Source organism: Epinephelus moara, chromosome 10, assembly GCF_006386435.1.
Source record: "Epinephelus moara isolate mb chromosome 10, YSFRI_EMoa_1.0, whole genome shotgun sequence".
Classification (NCBI taxonomy): domain Eukaryota; kingdom Metazoa; phylum Chordata; class Actinopteri; order Perciformes; family Serranidae; genus Epinephelus; species Epinephelus moara.
In genome coordinates this window covers 894235-910396 of record NC_065515.1, presented here as the reverse complement: position 1 = coordinate 910396, position 16162 = coordinate 894235, and the positions used below count along the sequence as shown (strand labels likewise).

Genomic DNA, 16162 nt, shown 5'->3' with positions numbered 1-16162 from the left:
TACATAATCAGGGAAACTGTCAGTGTGTCATTCTGTCAGTCAGTCATTCTGTCTGTCCCACGTTTTTCTACTCACTGACGTGGTCAATCTATGTGAAACTGCACATAGGCATTGAGGACTGGCATAGGTAGAAGGTGACAAAGCTACCAATGGCTATGGACTAGTAGATATAATAATAGAAAGATACTCATACAGCATGGAGTCCCCATGAAACCACATAGTTCTGCAGACAAGAAGAAAAGGTTGCAATTTAATTTCACATGTTGTTTAAAAATGTCACAACTAAAACCATATAAATGAATAAAAGGAAAAGCTGCTGAGAATCCCATTAGACTTTAGTATGGGAGGTATGACAGCAGAAAGAGTGTGTTGATTGTTTTGGGGTATTTGTAAATATATAATACACACAGCGACATGCCTATTGGTGCATTTATTGTGTCGACACAATTATGTGTGCAGATGTATCAGTGTGGGTTCATAAATTTTGGATTGTGATCTTGTAGGATGCAGACAATGTTAGGTTGGCATGTCGATCTTGAGCATTACCAGCTGACTTCTATTTTTTATTTTATCAATATTTTTTTTTTTTCCATTAATTTCTTTGTCTATTTATTTCGAATTATTTGCACACCTGCTTTGTGCCTATGTATATTATTTAATCCTATTTATTTATGTTATTTATTTATCAGTTCTGTGCTCTTATGAGCTGGGAGGGGACTGTTGGGGGGTAAAGGGTTAATATTTACATTGACACTGTGCTACTGTATTATCATATATATTAATTGCTGAATAAAGTTTGGTTACAAAAAAAGGAAAGGCGACTGAGTTGTGCAAAATAAAACAAAATACAAAAAAAAATTGCAAACATGACACAAAACATCAAACAATTTCAAGCAAACTAGTTTTGCTCACAGCACTTTGTAGAAACACGTTTATTTGATAATGTTTTACCTATTTATTTGGCCTCCTCTTCTCTGCCAGCAACACAACTGATAGCACTTGCGCAACCAACGTGAAATCTTATTGCACTTTTTTTCATGTTGGACACGTAGTCCAGTAGGTCACGTAGACCTACTGTAAAAGGCTCCATAACATCACCCCACAGCCCACGGTAACATTAATCCTGCACAGCCAGCTCTGCAGGCATTGCTTGGAGTTAAACATTGAATACAAATTGAATTATAACCCTTATTTTAAAAGCTATATCACTACAAATACAGTCTTGTCTGTAATCAAGCTGCTCTCAGACGGCCACTAAGAGCTTGGAACCACACCATCCATTCTCTGAGGGTAAATCATTTCTCATGAGTACAATAAACATCCTCATGTTATCTATTTACTTCTCACGTGTGTTGGTGTGTGTTCTAATGTAGAGGCTACAGTGTGTTATAAATACTGACTGCTTTTAGTCACTGCAAGATAACAACACTCAGGTGTGTCACCTGCTCTCTGAGTCACAACAGGTCCAAACTGAGCTTGGAGGAGGTGAGATATATCACGTAGCCTTATTACATATTAAAGTAGCTTTGATTGACTGTAACACTCTGACATCACTTTTTAGGGCAAGCAACTGAGTGATATATGTCACACACACTAAAGTCAGTGTGTGTATAACATGAGTCTGGACTTTACTCATGAGGCCTGCAGGATGTCTGTCTGTATAGTGAGCACCTCTGTTTTATCTCCTGATCTCTGCCATTATGAGACCCTGACCCTCACTGACTGATGGCTGCTATTTTTAGATGACCTGAGTCGCTCCCCCACCCCCCCCACCCCCCCTCCTGCGGCTCCTATTTGAGGTGAAGGTCCTGAGTAAATATTAGCCAAGATATTTCTGCAATATAGTACTGCCATAGTTAGTTATGTGAAGATTATCACATCCTTACTCACTGAAAGAAACTGTTTTGTTTTAATCAAAGAAAATTTATTTCTGTAGTTTTATTTACTTAACTGCTGCAGTTTGAGTCATTTGTCCAAATATTACAATTGAAATAATGCCACATTATTATTGACGAATACAGAAATCTACCTTTATACCACAGCAGATTGAAGTCCTCCCTTTTTATTGCTGGTTGATGATGGAAGCATAATAGAGCCAAAAGTGAGTGAATTGTGACAGCCACTCATTCAAGAAATTTAAACACCACTAAATTCATAGCATTGAAATACTTTACTTTGAAAACCATTTATTTTTTCCAAATTCACATCTTTGACAATTAAAATAAGAAATGCATTGATTTGCATTTCAAAAAACTAAATTATATATTTTTTCAATTTTCACAATTTAGATCCAAAAATTCCAATTTCAGAAAATGGGCTACCCGTGACAGTACAGGCCAGGGGTGGGCAACCTTTAGCTCCTGCTGGTTTTGTTTTATTCGTGCACGACCTGGCCCCTTCTCCTCTAAATTTTGCTGACCCTCAGCAGTGTTGGCTAGTCTTTGGTCTCCTATCAAGGCTACCTGTGGATTTCAAATCCAAAAAAGTCTTTGAAGAAAATAGAGAATTTAGTAATGCCAGGACAGATTCATTTACTTTCTTTGCAAACACTGTAAAGTTTAAGTGCCAAAAATAATAAACAGCCACTGCAGAGTAGCCACCTTGTGGTAAAACAGTAATATATGTTCATAAAACTCAAATGTGTTTTGTGGCTTCACATTTTTTTTCAAGCCTGAATGTTTGACCAACTGAATTTCACTGATTTTCTTTTTGAATCTTTTCAGCTTGAATTTTTAGATCTGAATTTGACCAATCAAATTTGAGCAACCTGAATATTTTCCTTTCTTGAATTCTGAAACTTAAATTGTTGGATCTAAACTTGTAAACACTGAAAACAAATTCAGCTTTTGAAATTGCAAATCAAGACATTTTAAATCATAGTTTCAAAGAGGTGAATTTTAACCCGGCCTCACTCGCTTGGGCAGTGACTTGCAGCGACAGTCACTGAAAAAGCTGTCCTTTAACGTCGTCATGATACGCAGCCGGTCACGTTATACTCTAATGGTGCTCGGTGGCGTCAGGGGAAACGTGGCGGGACATGTATGAAAGTTAAGGCGAAGAAGGTCTGAGTAGGGCGGGCAGGAGGGGTCCAACAAACAGTGACCTTCACCCAGGAGAGTGGTGTTTGTGTCCCAAACCCTGTTCTTTTTTCCTACACCCAACCACGCGCTCTTGTTGCCTAAATATAACCATCATGCGTTTATTTTGAAAGAGACTGTATGTAAAGGTCAATTTCCTGTGAAAACGGAAATGTATTTTGAAAGAAGACGATGCATGTATCAGGCTGAACTAAACACGAATCTGGACGTGGAAAGGCCATGACCAAACATCGATATGTGACGGAGTGAGAAAGTGTTGTGAATCAGAACCACTAAATTCAGATGTTTTCAAAGTAAAATATTTCAGTGCTGTGAATTCTGTGGTGTTTAAATACCAATATCAAGTATTCAGTGACTGTTAAAATACAAATACGTCTGTCTCTTATCTGCCTCCATAGTTTTTATGTATAGCTGAGGCCCCTCCCTACAACCTTTATAACATTGTTAATGTCAGGGACACTCACATGTATTTCACAACCAATACTTTAGAGAGTAGAATTATGCAAAGTGGGTTTGTTGGCCGAGTAAACTATGGGTAAATGATTGGCAGGTCAGAGCTGACCTACTTAAACACAGCACTGCTTTGATCTGCCGGAAAGTCATGTGACCCCAAATAGTTTGTCCCTGAGCAGACTGAAGGAAAGGGCTTTGTTCCAGTGTGAAGACTTTAATACTTTAACAGTAAAGTTGGTCAAGATATTCTGTGTGCTTTATAAGCGTTCTGTAGGAGCAGCACTGCTGCTGTATTGATCTGACTCCATTAGCGTTCCCTTTAAGCAGGGAGGCTCAGAGACCAGCTGATATTGGAGGGTGTAGTTGATCATTAACAGGCAACTCCAATTTATTTTGTACAGTGATGCTGTCAGGCAGCACTTCACTTCCTGCTGGGAGACAGTAACTACCTGTCAGCTGCTGTTTCTCACTCAACTATGCACCCGTACCAGAGCTCCCAGTCCAGGTGAGTCTCATCATATGTTTGGAAGTATTGAAGGGTTTCTTTTCTTAAAACTCACATGGGGCTGTGTTTTGTAGCCAGATGATTTGGGATTTGGGTTCAGGGGAAACCTCAGCTTGGTCCATCAAAAACATTGTGATGTGATATCTTCAACTGATATTATTACTTTTAATCTGTTTAAGAGCTCCAAAAAATATGAAGTTAAACACGTTTTAGACGAACCACAAACCACAAACAAACTATCATGATATGCATGTATGACATATTAATGACATGTTAATGTGTTTATCTGTTTTAACTAATTACATAAACTGTAAATGTAATTGAAGATGAAAGCCAGATTGTGATGCTGAAGTTGTGAAGCCTGATTTAATTTGACTATCTACATTATCTCTTAAATCTATGCTTCTAACTTTCAACCTAAATTATTAATTCATTATTTTAAAGCCTGTTGGTAAACTAACTGCTGCGGTCAGAGCATCAGCATGTGTCACCCACAAATAGAAAAGAGCAGAGTGCAGTCGGCCTTATCTCACAAATCGTTAGTTTTGTGTCAGTATTTCATCACTGGCGAGATAATAGCAGTATTTTAGGAGTGTTTATCATTGTCGCTGTGTTGTGTCACGTTGCAGACTGGACTATCTTCCCTCTGAAGGCCCAGTGGGTCACAGTCACCTGGGGTCACCCACATCTCTGGTGTGCACCCCCGAGCAGTCAGCATCAACGTTAATGAGCCGCCACAAGGTGAGCGTTTATTCACTCACACACATGTGAAGCTGAGGCTGGGTCTTCAGTGAATTTTTGTTATTGCTGTAAAACAAACAGTGACGCGAGGACACGCACACAGGCAGTAAATATTATTACTGGAAGGCGCTCCTGTGTTACGATTATTAATGCTTTTATGAGGGTCACAGTGTGGTGTTGCTGCCAAACACACGATAATAATCTGTTTACATGTCTAACCATAGACCTTGGCTTGATCAAATGTCCCAAACATCTATTGTGCAGCTATTATAATTATTGTTTTTAATTATATAGATCAAAGTACCAGGAATATTTAATTTGGCAATAGTTTTTTTCTCGTCTTCACATTGTCCTCTTCCTGCTTCCTTATTTTCACATTGCTTCTATTTCCTTCTTCCTGTTTTCCACCTCGTCTCTTAACATTTTTCTCTGTATTCTTCTCTTCTCATCTCTTCAGGAACCTACACAGTCGTGTCCTTCCACAAGCCGAGACTTGCATTGTCCAGTGTGCTTACAGACGGCCAGCTTCCCAGTCCAGACCAACTGTGGCCATTTGTTCTGTGGTACGACATTCAACACACGACATATCAGAGCAGCTTTGTTCTTTCATTCGTGTGTTCTTTCAATCTGTCATCTATGAGACTGGATTCATTCATGTTTTATTCACTCTCACACTTGCTCAACGGTTGCATCATGTGTTCATATCTCCTGTTGATTCATTCATTGGCTGATCGGCGAAGCGTCAGCGTGACTCAAGCCTCGAGGCCTTTCTGTCCGGCTGCAAATAATTAACTGTTGCCATGGTTTTCCAATTCTCACCTGGCTGCTTTACTCAAATCATTCTTCTCAAAGGTGTACGGTTATATAACATGTAGTGTGGCCGGTCACCCAAAACAAACACAATCAATTAGCAGTTCACAGATGGACAGAAGCGTAATATGAGTCACACTTTTAAAGGTCCAGAGTGGACGATTTAGTGACATCTACTGGCAGAAATGTAATATGATTATCATAACTGTTTTTATTAGTTTTTAATCACCTGAAAATGTGTTACCTTAGAATTCATCCATTTTCAACTGCCTATCCGAAGTTGGGTCACGTGGGCAGCAGGCCAAGTAAAGTATTCAAGACCTCTCTCCCTGGCAACGCTTTCCAGCTCCTCCTGGGGGACCCCGAGGTGTTCCCAGGCCAGATGAGATATATAATCCCTCCAGTGTGTTCTGGGTCTGCCCTGAGGCCTCCTACTAGTAGGACGTCCAGAATACCTCTCAACAGGAGGCGCCCAAAAGGCATCGTGATCACACACCCGTACCACCTCAACTGACCCTTTTCAACTCGAAGGAGCAGCTCTCCGAATGTCCGAGCTCCTTACCCCAGCCACTTTTCTGAGGAAACTCATTTCAGCCGCATGCATCTACTTATTGACCTTAGAATGAGCCGTATATATCTACATATGGAGCGGCTCCTCTTTTACAGAGGCTGCCATGTTGTTTCTACAATCGCTGAGAACAGACAAATCAAACGTTCGCATTTTCACACTGACTGCCGTAGTTCTCCTGCACACGTGGCACACGGCAGCAGTTTCAGTTCTGCAACCTCACCACTAGATGCTACTAAATCCTACACACTGGACCTTTAAGTTCAAATTCACAAAAGTACATATGACCATGTTTTATCATCATATTCTTCTGAGTTGGGTTAGATATTATATCAGACCGTCCAATTTTTCTATTGCACCATACACCCAAATATTACGGGTGAGGGGGGATAAGTGGAAAGTAGGAAGAGGAAAGACAGCGCCACCTGGGCAATTACAATACCTTTTCAAGAACCTTAAATTTAGCTGAAAATTAGGAATAGGGCACACAGGCTCGTTACTGAAACAAGGACAGAGACGTGAAGTCAAAATAAACCAAATGCTTGATTAAATTTAGCAAAAAGTAGCAAAACAGGGGAATTAAAATACTTTACTGCGATTAACTTAAAAGAGTCTTTATCCAAAATAAAACCACAAGTTACATAAAATATCCAGACCAACACAAGACTAAACTAAACTAGGGGAAGTGAGCAGAGTCCAGTCATGGAGAGGCAGACCACACTGAGGGGTGCCACCACCTATTCACCTCCAGTGCAACACAGCAAAACAACAGCGCAATCAACACTTGTGTCCCGATTCTTTTACTCGCATGCGTTAAGTGCAGGGACCTCACCATAGGTGTCCAGCCTCAACAAGATAGCACTCCGCTTCACTGAAAGAAAAGAATTTGTTCAAAAAGAGTTACAAACAACTAGCAACCCAGTTGGGTTAATAACAGCAAAAATAAGTGCTAAACGGCAAAACAGCAGCAGGTTAACCACCTCGAACATCGGGCACTAACAGGATCACTCATGGGCAGGACAGCAGCATTTCCACATGCATTGTGTGCAGATAATGGATCAAAGCAAAGCTGCTAACAACCAGATGCAACAAGGAAGAAGACATGAGCCAAAAGAATGAACCTAGCCACCAAGAGCCTTAAATAATGTGGCACTAATTGGGGTGTGGTCAGGGGAGGAGGCAGGCCTGAAACACACTGCATGAAAGGAGCACACCACCACAATTACACGAGGCAACGTGTTTGAATTGAAATTGAAAAGAAAAGAAAAGAAAAGAAAAGAAAAGAAAGAACATTTTTATGCATTTTTCGCATCTCAGTCACAGAAGAGCATGCTCACAATATTTGATTTCTAAGATGAAGAAATCATTACTGAAAGACAGCAGCAACATTGTGAGGCAGCGAGAGTCGAAACATACCTCGAGGCTTTTGGAGCAACTACAGCAGGAGCATAAATACTAAAGCACGCTTCACCAAACTTTCTCATTTGCACTCAGTATGGTAATGAGAGCAGCACCAGTCGACCTGACGGAGAGGGCATCCAGCACTTACAGACAAGCAAGAGCTCTGCTATAATTAGACCGTCATGTCTCCAACATACTGTAGACCCCTAACACAGTAATCACTGTACCTGTGTCTTACCGCGGCCTTCATGGGCCTTTGCAACCCTCGATCAAGCAAACACTTCGGTCTGTTATCGTTAACAGTGATGAAATACTGTAACTTCTCTGACTGCTGGTCATACCTTCAGCACAGTTTCACTAGAATGATGCAACATGGTATACACTGTTGAATGTTAGATGACAAAGTGTTGGTTTTTGTTTGTATTCTGCAGCTCCCTGTCTGATCGCCTACTGGAGACATGGCTCCTGGTTGGATGCAATCAGCTGCCCTCTCTGCAGACAGAAGGTGCGGTACACATGATCTGATGAAATGTCTTGTCAGTCAGTTTAGACTGAGTTTGAACATGGAATTAAAGTGTTTGTCTGTTTTCCAGGTCAGCGTGCTGTGTAATCTATTTAACGAGAGTCGATCAGACCATCAGTCAAAGGAGGTTCTTGGGGAAATCACAGACTACAACAAACGTTATTCTGGAGCCCCACGAAGGGTCAGTACTCTCTTATTGAACTATCCTTAAAGGTATTTGTCTCTGTTATCTCCCCTTCTGCTTGTGTCTGTATCAGGTGGTTCAACTTTCTCTTAATCGCCTTGAACACCACATCAGATTAGATCATGAGAAAGATGAGAATTCCTCCAGCGTTCCCTCTGACAATAGATTTAGTAACAGGAATACCACTTATGCAACCCCAAGGATTTATTGTAAACAACCACCAACAATGGAGGTGTCAGATTAACACACCTCGCACTGACACACCTTCCTTTCCCACACGGATCTCTTTCACATAATCTTACGGTGGAGCTGTTTGATAAAAGGTGTTGTTAAAGCACACCAGTCTTCGAAGTTTGGCACCTGAGATTTGAGTTTAAATAGATACTGAATAACTTATTTTTTATCCACACACTTTTAAAGGGAGAGCTCCCCTAAATTAAAGTATACATGTTTTTCCTCTCACCTGAGTGCTGGAGATATCAGCTGCCACCTCTCCAGTATAATACAACTAGATGGCGCTCGGCTTGTGGTGCTCAAAGCGCCAAAAATAATACATTTGAAGGACTCAACAGTAAACTGTCCCTTTGAGGGAGATATGAAATCTCAGTATCTTTGAATTCAACTAAATACAGGAACCACAAAGGAAAATTTGAGTGTGTGTGTGTGTGTGCTGCAAAAATGTTTCTCCCTTCTCTTTTATTGTGTGTGAATGTTTCTATCTAGAACCATTCATTAAACTTTCCTCTCTGACCCATCTTCTCTTCTGCACACTGACCCCTCCAGGTAACAGACTACCTGTGTGACGCGCCCCTTCTCCTGCAGTTACTGGCGCGGGGCCTGGGCACCATGGGAGGACTCGTGTGGTTGTTTTTCTTCAGGGTGGCCCTGTGCTGTGTGGGGACCGTGGTGTCCATCTCCTACCCTCCTCTAGACCCCGTCTCCTCCTCATCAGATCCCCTGGAAACAGACCCCTCCTTGTGTGGACTGCTGGGGGTCCTTGACGACCTGGTGGTGGTCATCCTGCTCCTTACCTGTGTTATCAACATCAACCAGCAAATGGCACCAGAGAGAGGAGGACGCTCTGTGAATGCTGCGACCTCACACGGAGTAATGGGGGATTCACTGTAGACAGATGCTGCCGGCGTGTCGGTACAAGCTGTCTGACATGGACTTTCATTGGATTTCTTGCAGCTAGTTGGATTAGTGGATGCAAGAATATTGACAACAGCACGGCGTGGAACAGTCGAGATGTTAGACGCCGTCTGAGCCTCTCAGACTGTGGACTGGCCTGTTTGTCGAGTGTTTACAGAGCCTACAAGAGTGGTATCTAAAATACAATGTCACGCAGTGTGCTGGCTCAGCTGTCCTTACACATTCTTGTTCCTTAAAGGTCCAGTGTGTAAGGTTTGGGGGGATATGATGGCAGAAATGGAACATAATAATTACTGTTTTCAGTAGTGTATAATTATCACCTAAGAATAAGAGTCTTCTGTTTTTGTCACATTAGACTGAACTGTTTATATCAGCGGGTCCTCTCACACAAAGTCCGCCATGTTGTTCTACAGTAGCCCAGAATGGACAAACCAAACACTGGCTCTGGACAGGACCATTCGCTTTGTGGTTCTTCTAAACATTTGGCACTTGTGAGAAGTTTCAGTTGATCCACTCAGTCCTACAAACCATAGGTTTCTGAGGCCCAGGGTGTTTAGTCAGGGAGCTGTTTAATCCATATTAAAGAGTCTTTGGTTTAAATTGTTGTTTTATCCTTTATATTTTAATTTTTTTCCCAGAAAAAATGTCCATGGTGTCATTTTTATTCCTCTAAGAAGCCGTCACGTCAGTACTGTAATATTAACATCTGTAAATATTTGAAATTGTATGACTTTGTGTTTTTTGTGTAAAATAAAAATTATTTATTGACTTAACGTGGCCTTTATTTTATCTCATGACACACTGCACATGCTTCTGCTGTTTCATTATTTATTTATTTATTTATTAGCAAATTCCACTGGACTGGTTCATAACAAAATCAACAACAAGTCATAAAGTATCCCAGCAGGCATCTGTAATAATGCAACAGACAAAGTACCACAGGCAGTAAAAAGGTGTAGTGAGAGATTGAGAAATGTAATCAGGCCTTAGAGGTTCAATGACCCACCACCTCCAAAAAGACAGTAACACTACTCTGACCGCACCAGAAATGTAAACAGAGTACTATCACTCTGTTTTGCTGCACCAAGCGGCTGCGTTCTTGAACATACGTAGCCAAGGTGACGGTGTGAGAGACCGTCTGAAGTCCCTCGGGGCCCAGGGCCACTGCCAGCTCAGGGTGCAGCGCTCCGGGTGAGGCATCATGGCCAGGTGTCTCCCGTCCCTGGAGCAGAGCCCTGCGATGCCCTGCGGGGAGCCGTTAGGGTTCAGAGGGTACTCTTCAGTGGGCTGACCCTGGTCGTCAAGGTAACGGATGGGGGCGAGCCCACCAGAAATAACCTTATCCTGCGCCACGGAGCTACGGAATTGCATCAGACCTGCGTAGAGAAAAGGTTTTGGGGAAAATCAATATGAAACACAGCTGTTGATTACATAACATCCTGACCTGTGAGTCATGAGTCAGCACTGTTGCACAAGTTCAGAAGTTTCACACTGAGTAACCTTTTTGTGCTCAAACACTGCAGACCTTACACCAAACGGCTTCACTGTTACGAACAAATTTTCAGTGTGGGAATAAAATCATTTACCTCAGCTGGTGTGTTCTCTTGAACGTTTGGTGTAAGTGAGGGATAATGTTCTTTTGTTTTTGGCAGAGAAAGTCCGTATTCTTATTCTTCAGCGGCATCCCATTCCTCAAAATCCTTATAGCTACTCTCCAAATAAGTTAAAAGAAATGTTAAAATCAGCCACTTCACTTCAATGCTGGGCTACACAGCAACTGTGTAATGACCGTTGCTACTAGCAACGGTCATTACACAGTAATATCAGACCGCTGAATGCCGTGACTGACCAATCAGAATACAGCATTTAATAGAGCCGTGTAATAAGGTGGTTATAAAACTCAGTCAGAGCTGTCTTCAGTCAGTCTTTTTTTTCTTGTCTTGACATTCTGACAAAACCAAACATGTTCATTTTTATCTAAAGTTTTTTTTTTTCTTAAAGATTTTTTTGGGGCATTTTTTGCCTTTAATGGACAGGACAGTTAAGTGTGAAGGGGGAGAGAGAGAGGGAGAGACATGCAGCAAAGGGCCACGGGCTGGACTCGAACCCGGGCCGCTGCGGCAACAGCCTTGTACATGGGGCGCCTGCTCTACCACTAAGCCACCGACGCCCCGTATCGAAAGTTTTTAGTCTTCTGCGCTCTTTCCAGCACCGACCAGGACCAGTGGTGTAGTGGAGGGTATACTCAGGTATACGGGGTATACCCTCTCCTTTTTCTATCCAGTTACAGTATACCCACCTATCAGCTAAACAGCCATTGGAATATATAGGAGAGTATGCTCACTTCCTCATCAGTAACCTACCTATCTACCTAGTAGTACACCCACCTCATCAATTACCACTACACCGCTGACCAGGATGCAGCAAAAAGGGTAGACAGTAAACATGGAGGAGGTGCACGTACATGAACAAGACTGAGCTCTCAAACTGTGATAGAGGAGCAGAAACTGGTGGAGTTGTGGAGCGAACTACAGGTGTGCCATATCATCTGGTTCACAATTATACTGGTAGAATTTTTAATATCATGTGAAAAATTGGTATCGTGATACTTTCGATTAAGGCTGTGCAATTAATCGTCTGGTGATCGCGATTATGATTTTGAGGTCAAACGATTTCAAAGTTAATGAAATCCTCACTCCACGAGCCAGTCAAGTCGGTGAACTACAAATAACGCGAGGGGCAGGTGATCGCGGAAGATTTCAAAAACAGCGTGCGGAAAATGGCAGAGCGAGAGCGAGAGAGGTTGGTTGGTGTGTGTGTGTGCGTGCGCACGTGTCTGTGTGTGTGCGTATTGGGGCCGAACTCCACCATGCGCGATACAGAGACTGCGACCATGACAGAAATGACATGCCGTCATGTAAACAATATAAGTCATTACATGCGCTGCATAATCGTGATTTAAATTTTGACCAAAATAATCGTGATTATGATTTTTTCCATAATCAAGCAGCCCTACTTGGAATATTATGACGTGTTGGCTGAAAGCTAAATTATTACAGACTCCACGGTGGTTCAAAGAGGAGCAGCTTCAGTAGTGTGGAATAAACTGTGGCGTCCTGAATGTTTTATGAACAGCCCCGGACTTCTCAGACTCTTTTAGTGACTTAGCGCTCAGAGGGAACTCATTCAGCGGCTCCTCTGGCAGCAGCACAGCGTCTCTCCCTCTCCTCTCTGATTCTGTCACAAACCTTTGGTGATGGAAACCTACGTGATGCTCGTGACGCAACAGAAAAACTACATATATATGAATGTGTGATAGTTGTGGTATCGTAACAGCCTGTCACAGGTCACAGCGTGATGATTAGAGGAGAAATGGCAGAGCATAAAAACAGAGAAGGAAATCCCCTGTTGATTTATATATATAGATCCCAGGGGACATTTTCTGTATTTGGGGACTGTTTAATTGTGGTAGATTTTATTTAGCTGAACCACAGAATCTGAATCTGTCACTGTTGTTGTTCACAAACTAAAGAAATGAGAGATCATTTTCATAAATCAATAGTACATTTTTTTGTACTAATTTGTCACACCATCGAGAAAATCATTATCGCAAAAATGCCCTGAAATATCGCAGTATCATTTTAGGGCCATATTGCCCAACCTTAGAGTGAACAGTGCCAGTGTTTAATTCGACATGTATCTGTTCCACCATCCAGCTCTTAATTTAGTGAGAAATCTTTAATTGTTGAAACAGTTCACGTCTCAGTCCCACAGTCTCCTCCCACTAAAGTATGACCGCTGCCAACGGAGGCTGATGTAGAGGTAGAGGAGACACAATCCAAAATGTAAAGTTTGTGCACAAACAGAGTTTATCTGTATGGATTATATTGATGCTGAATTGACAAAGATACTGTCGACATATGACGCCTTTTATCTTATCTTTCAAGAGTTGTGTATTTTTGCTAACGTGTAAGGAATTGTTAGTATGTCACATTTCTTGAGGGAAGTTTGGTGTAATATTTTCCACCAGGAGCAGGATGGGAAGTTATCTCAGAAGGAATCTAGTTGTAGTCTGTAAACAGTGACCCTGCAAAATCCTCCAGTCTTTGCAAAATCCTAAAGTGTGTGACTAAAAACTCGCATTGTCTTTAGATGTGAGAGGATGTCTTTGCAAAGTCTTCTTGTGTGGTAGGCGTAAGATACAATGCTGCATTTCTGTCCTGAACAGACTCATTAATCTGTCACAGCTTGGTGTTATTATCAGAACAACTTGTGCGACAAATTAAAGATGATCGATGTTACAATACTCTACCTTCTCCATGTGCGACCCAGACTCCCAGAGCTGAGCCCTCCATGCCTCTGAGCCAGACGGACGGAGACTCCTGGATCCCAACGCTCACGAATCGAGACTCAAACCTGCCGGACTTATTATGGGTCAGCACCACTTCACTCTCTGGGGGGAGAAATGGAAAGAAGTATTTTAAACTAGCCTCTGTAAAAGGTCTCTGTGATGATGTCTTCACATATAGCTGCTGCGTTGTCTCGTTCATTACTACAGTGTTGTTTTCCCTGTTGTTATTATTATTGTGCCTTTTCCTCGTACCTGCTCCATCCTCGCCCTCTCCCACCCAGCCCAGCAGGGCCAGCAGCTGGCAGCCATTACACACTCCCAGACTTAGTGTGTCATCCCGCCGCCGGAAGCGATCGAACTCAGCCTTGGCCTTGGGGTTATATGCAACAGTAGCAGCCCAGCCTGTTATAAAGGATGAATGGTGTTACACAAAAAGGCTCTGTATATCAAAGTGGTCTGTGAGCATGTGTATGTAGTGCTGCTGTTTGCCTTTAGCTGATCCCAGAACGTCTGCGTAGCTGAATCCACCGACGAACACGACTGCTTTGAAAGACTCCAGAGTCAGAGAGCCGGAGCACAGGTCCTGCATGTTGACATCCCACACCTACACAAAGACACAGACAGGAGTCACACACACCAGCAACACAGCCAGGGTCAACATATAATCCACCTAATGAAGCTTTAAATAGTTACCTCAAAGCCCGCCATATACAGAGACACAGACATCTCTCGATCTCCATTACTGCCCTCCTCCCTGACCACAGCTACACGAGGCTGGCCTGCACCTAAAGGAATCACATATCAAACACTTAGTGGTTAAAATGACTCAACGATTTAAACTTGACTGCGTTGAAGACTTTTGTCTTTTAATGTTGGTCAGACCAGTTTTATCTGGCATGCACTCAGTAGCCACTTTATTAGGTACACCTTGCTGGTACCAGGTTGGACTCCTTTTTAATTCTTGGTGTCATAGATTCAACAAGGTGCTGGAAACATTCCTCAGAGATGTTGGTCCATATTGACATGATGACATCACACAGTTGATCCATGATGAGAATCTCCCGTTCCAGCACATCCCAAAGGTGCTCTATTGGACTGAGATCTGGTGACTGTGGAGGCCATTGGAGTACAGTGAACTCATTGTCATGTTTGAGATGATGTGAGCTTTGTGACATGGTGCGTTATCCTGCTGGAAGTAGCCATCAGAAGATGGGTACACTGTGGTCATAAAGGGATGGACACGCTCAGCAACAATACTCAGGTAGGCTGTGGTGTTTAAACCATGCTCAGTTGGTACTAAGAAAATCTCCCCCACACCATTACACCACCAGCAGCAGCCTGAAGCGTTGATACAAGGCAGGATGGATCCATGCTTCCATCTGAATGTGGTTTTTCCAATCTTCTATTGTCCAGTTTTGGTGAGAAAACCCGTGTGAATTGTAGCCTCAGTTTCCTGTTGTTAGCTGACAGGAGTGGCACCTGGTGTGGTCTTCTGCTGCTGTAGCCCATCTGCTTCAAGGTTGGACAAGGTGTTGTTGCTTCAGAGATGGTCTTCTGCACACCTTGGTTGGAACCAGTGCTTATTTGACTTCCTGTTGCCTTTCTATCATCTTGAACCAGTCTGGCCATTCTCCTCTGACCTCTGGCATCAACAAGGCATTTTGGCTCACTGGATATTTTCTCTTTTTGGGACCATCCTCTGTAAACCCTAGAGATGGTTGTGCTGAAAATCCCAGTAAATACTCAGACCAGCCCGTCTGGCACCAACAACCATGCCACGTTCAAAATCACTTCAATCACCTTTCTTCATCACTCTGATGCTCCCTTTGAACTTCAGCAGCTCGTCTTCACCATGTCTACATGACTAAATGCTACAACCTGACTAGCTACTTAGCTATTTGTGTTTACAGGCAGTTGAACAGGTGTACCTAATAAAGTGGCCGGTGACTGTACATTCTGGCAAATTGTGAAGGCTATATGTTTGTTATTTCTAACATTTTATCCACCAAATGATTAATGCAGTCATCAAAGAACAATTGAAGGATTACTTGATAATGAAAATAGCAATCAGTTGCAGTCTTGGAACAAAGTCCTGCACCGGTCTGATTTTCAAGACCTGCTCCCGAAATGAAACCGCAATGTGCAATACCACCACCTGCACATATGACCAAATAGTTCAGCAACCCGACCTGACCCGCTGACACAAGATCCATGGCCCAAAGCGAAACCGCACATCCCATAATAACAATGTGCTGTTCAAATAATTTGGTTATTTGAGCAGCACGTTAACAGTGATCATCCTGGGTCATTTCATACGTGTGAAACTAAGGTACTACTTTAAAACAGGATTCACATCATCTTAAAATAATTATCATC

At 42.4% G+C, this 16162-nt stretch overlaps 2 protein-coding genes across 2 annotated transcripts in view; one reads left to right on the top strand and one right to left on the bottom strand.

Moving 5' to 3' along the window:
* Positions 1–3897: 3897 nt before the first annotated feature.
* On the top strand, positions 3898–10208 carry si:dkey-183n20.15 (RING-HC_RNF170 domain-containing protein). Its single transcript, XM_050054321.1, has 6 exons — positions 3898–4056; positions 4686–4797; positions 5255–5360; positions 8008–8081; positions 8170–8280; positions 9067–10208. The coding sequence occupies exons 1-6, from the start codon at positions 4028–4030 to the stop codon at positions 9409–9411; spliced, it is 777 nt and encodes a 258-aa protein (XP_049910278.1). The 5' UTR covers positions 3898–4027; the 3' UTR covers positions 9412–10208.
* A 125-nt stretch (positions 10209–10333) lies between these two features.
* The window catches only part of pfas (phosphoribosylformylglycinamidine synthase), a 29059-nt gene continuing 23230 nt past the window's right edge, over positions 10334–16162 (bottom strand). Inside the window, exons 24-28 of the mRNA XM_050054291.1 lie at positions 14480–14571; positions 14276–14390; positions 14039–14188; positions 13748–13888; positions 10334–10811 (exon numbers count right to left, since the gene is read on the bottom strand). Coding sequence (XP_049910248.1) covers positions 10501–10811; positions 13748–13888; positions 14039–14188; positions 14276–14390; positions 14480–14571 — 809 coding nt within the window. The 3' untranslated portion in view covers positions 10334–10500. The remainder of the gene's footprint in view (positions 10812–13747; positions 13889–14038; positions 14189–14275; positions 14391–14479; positions 14572–16162) is intronic.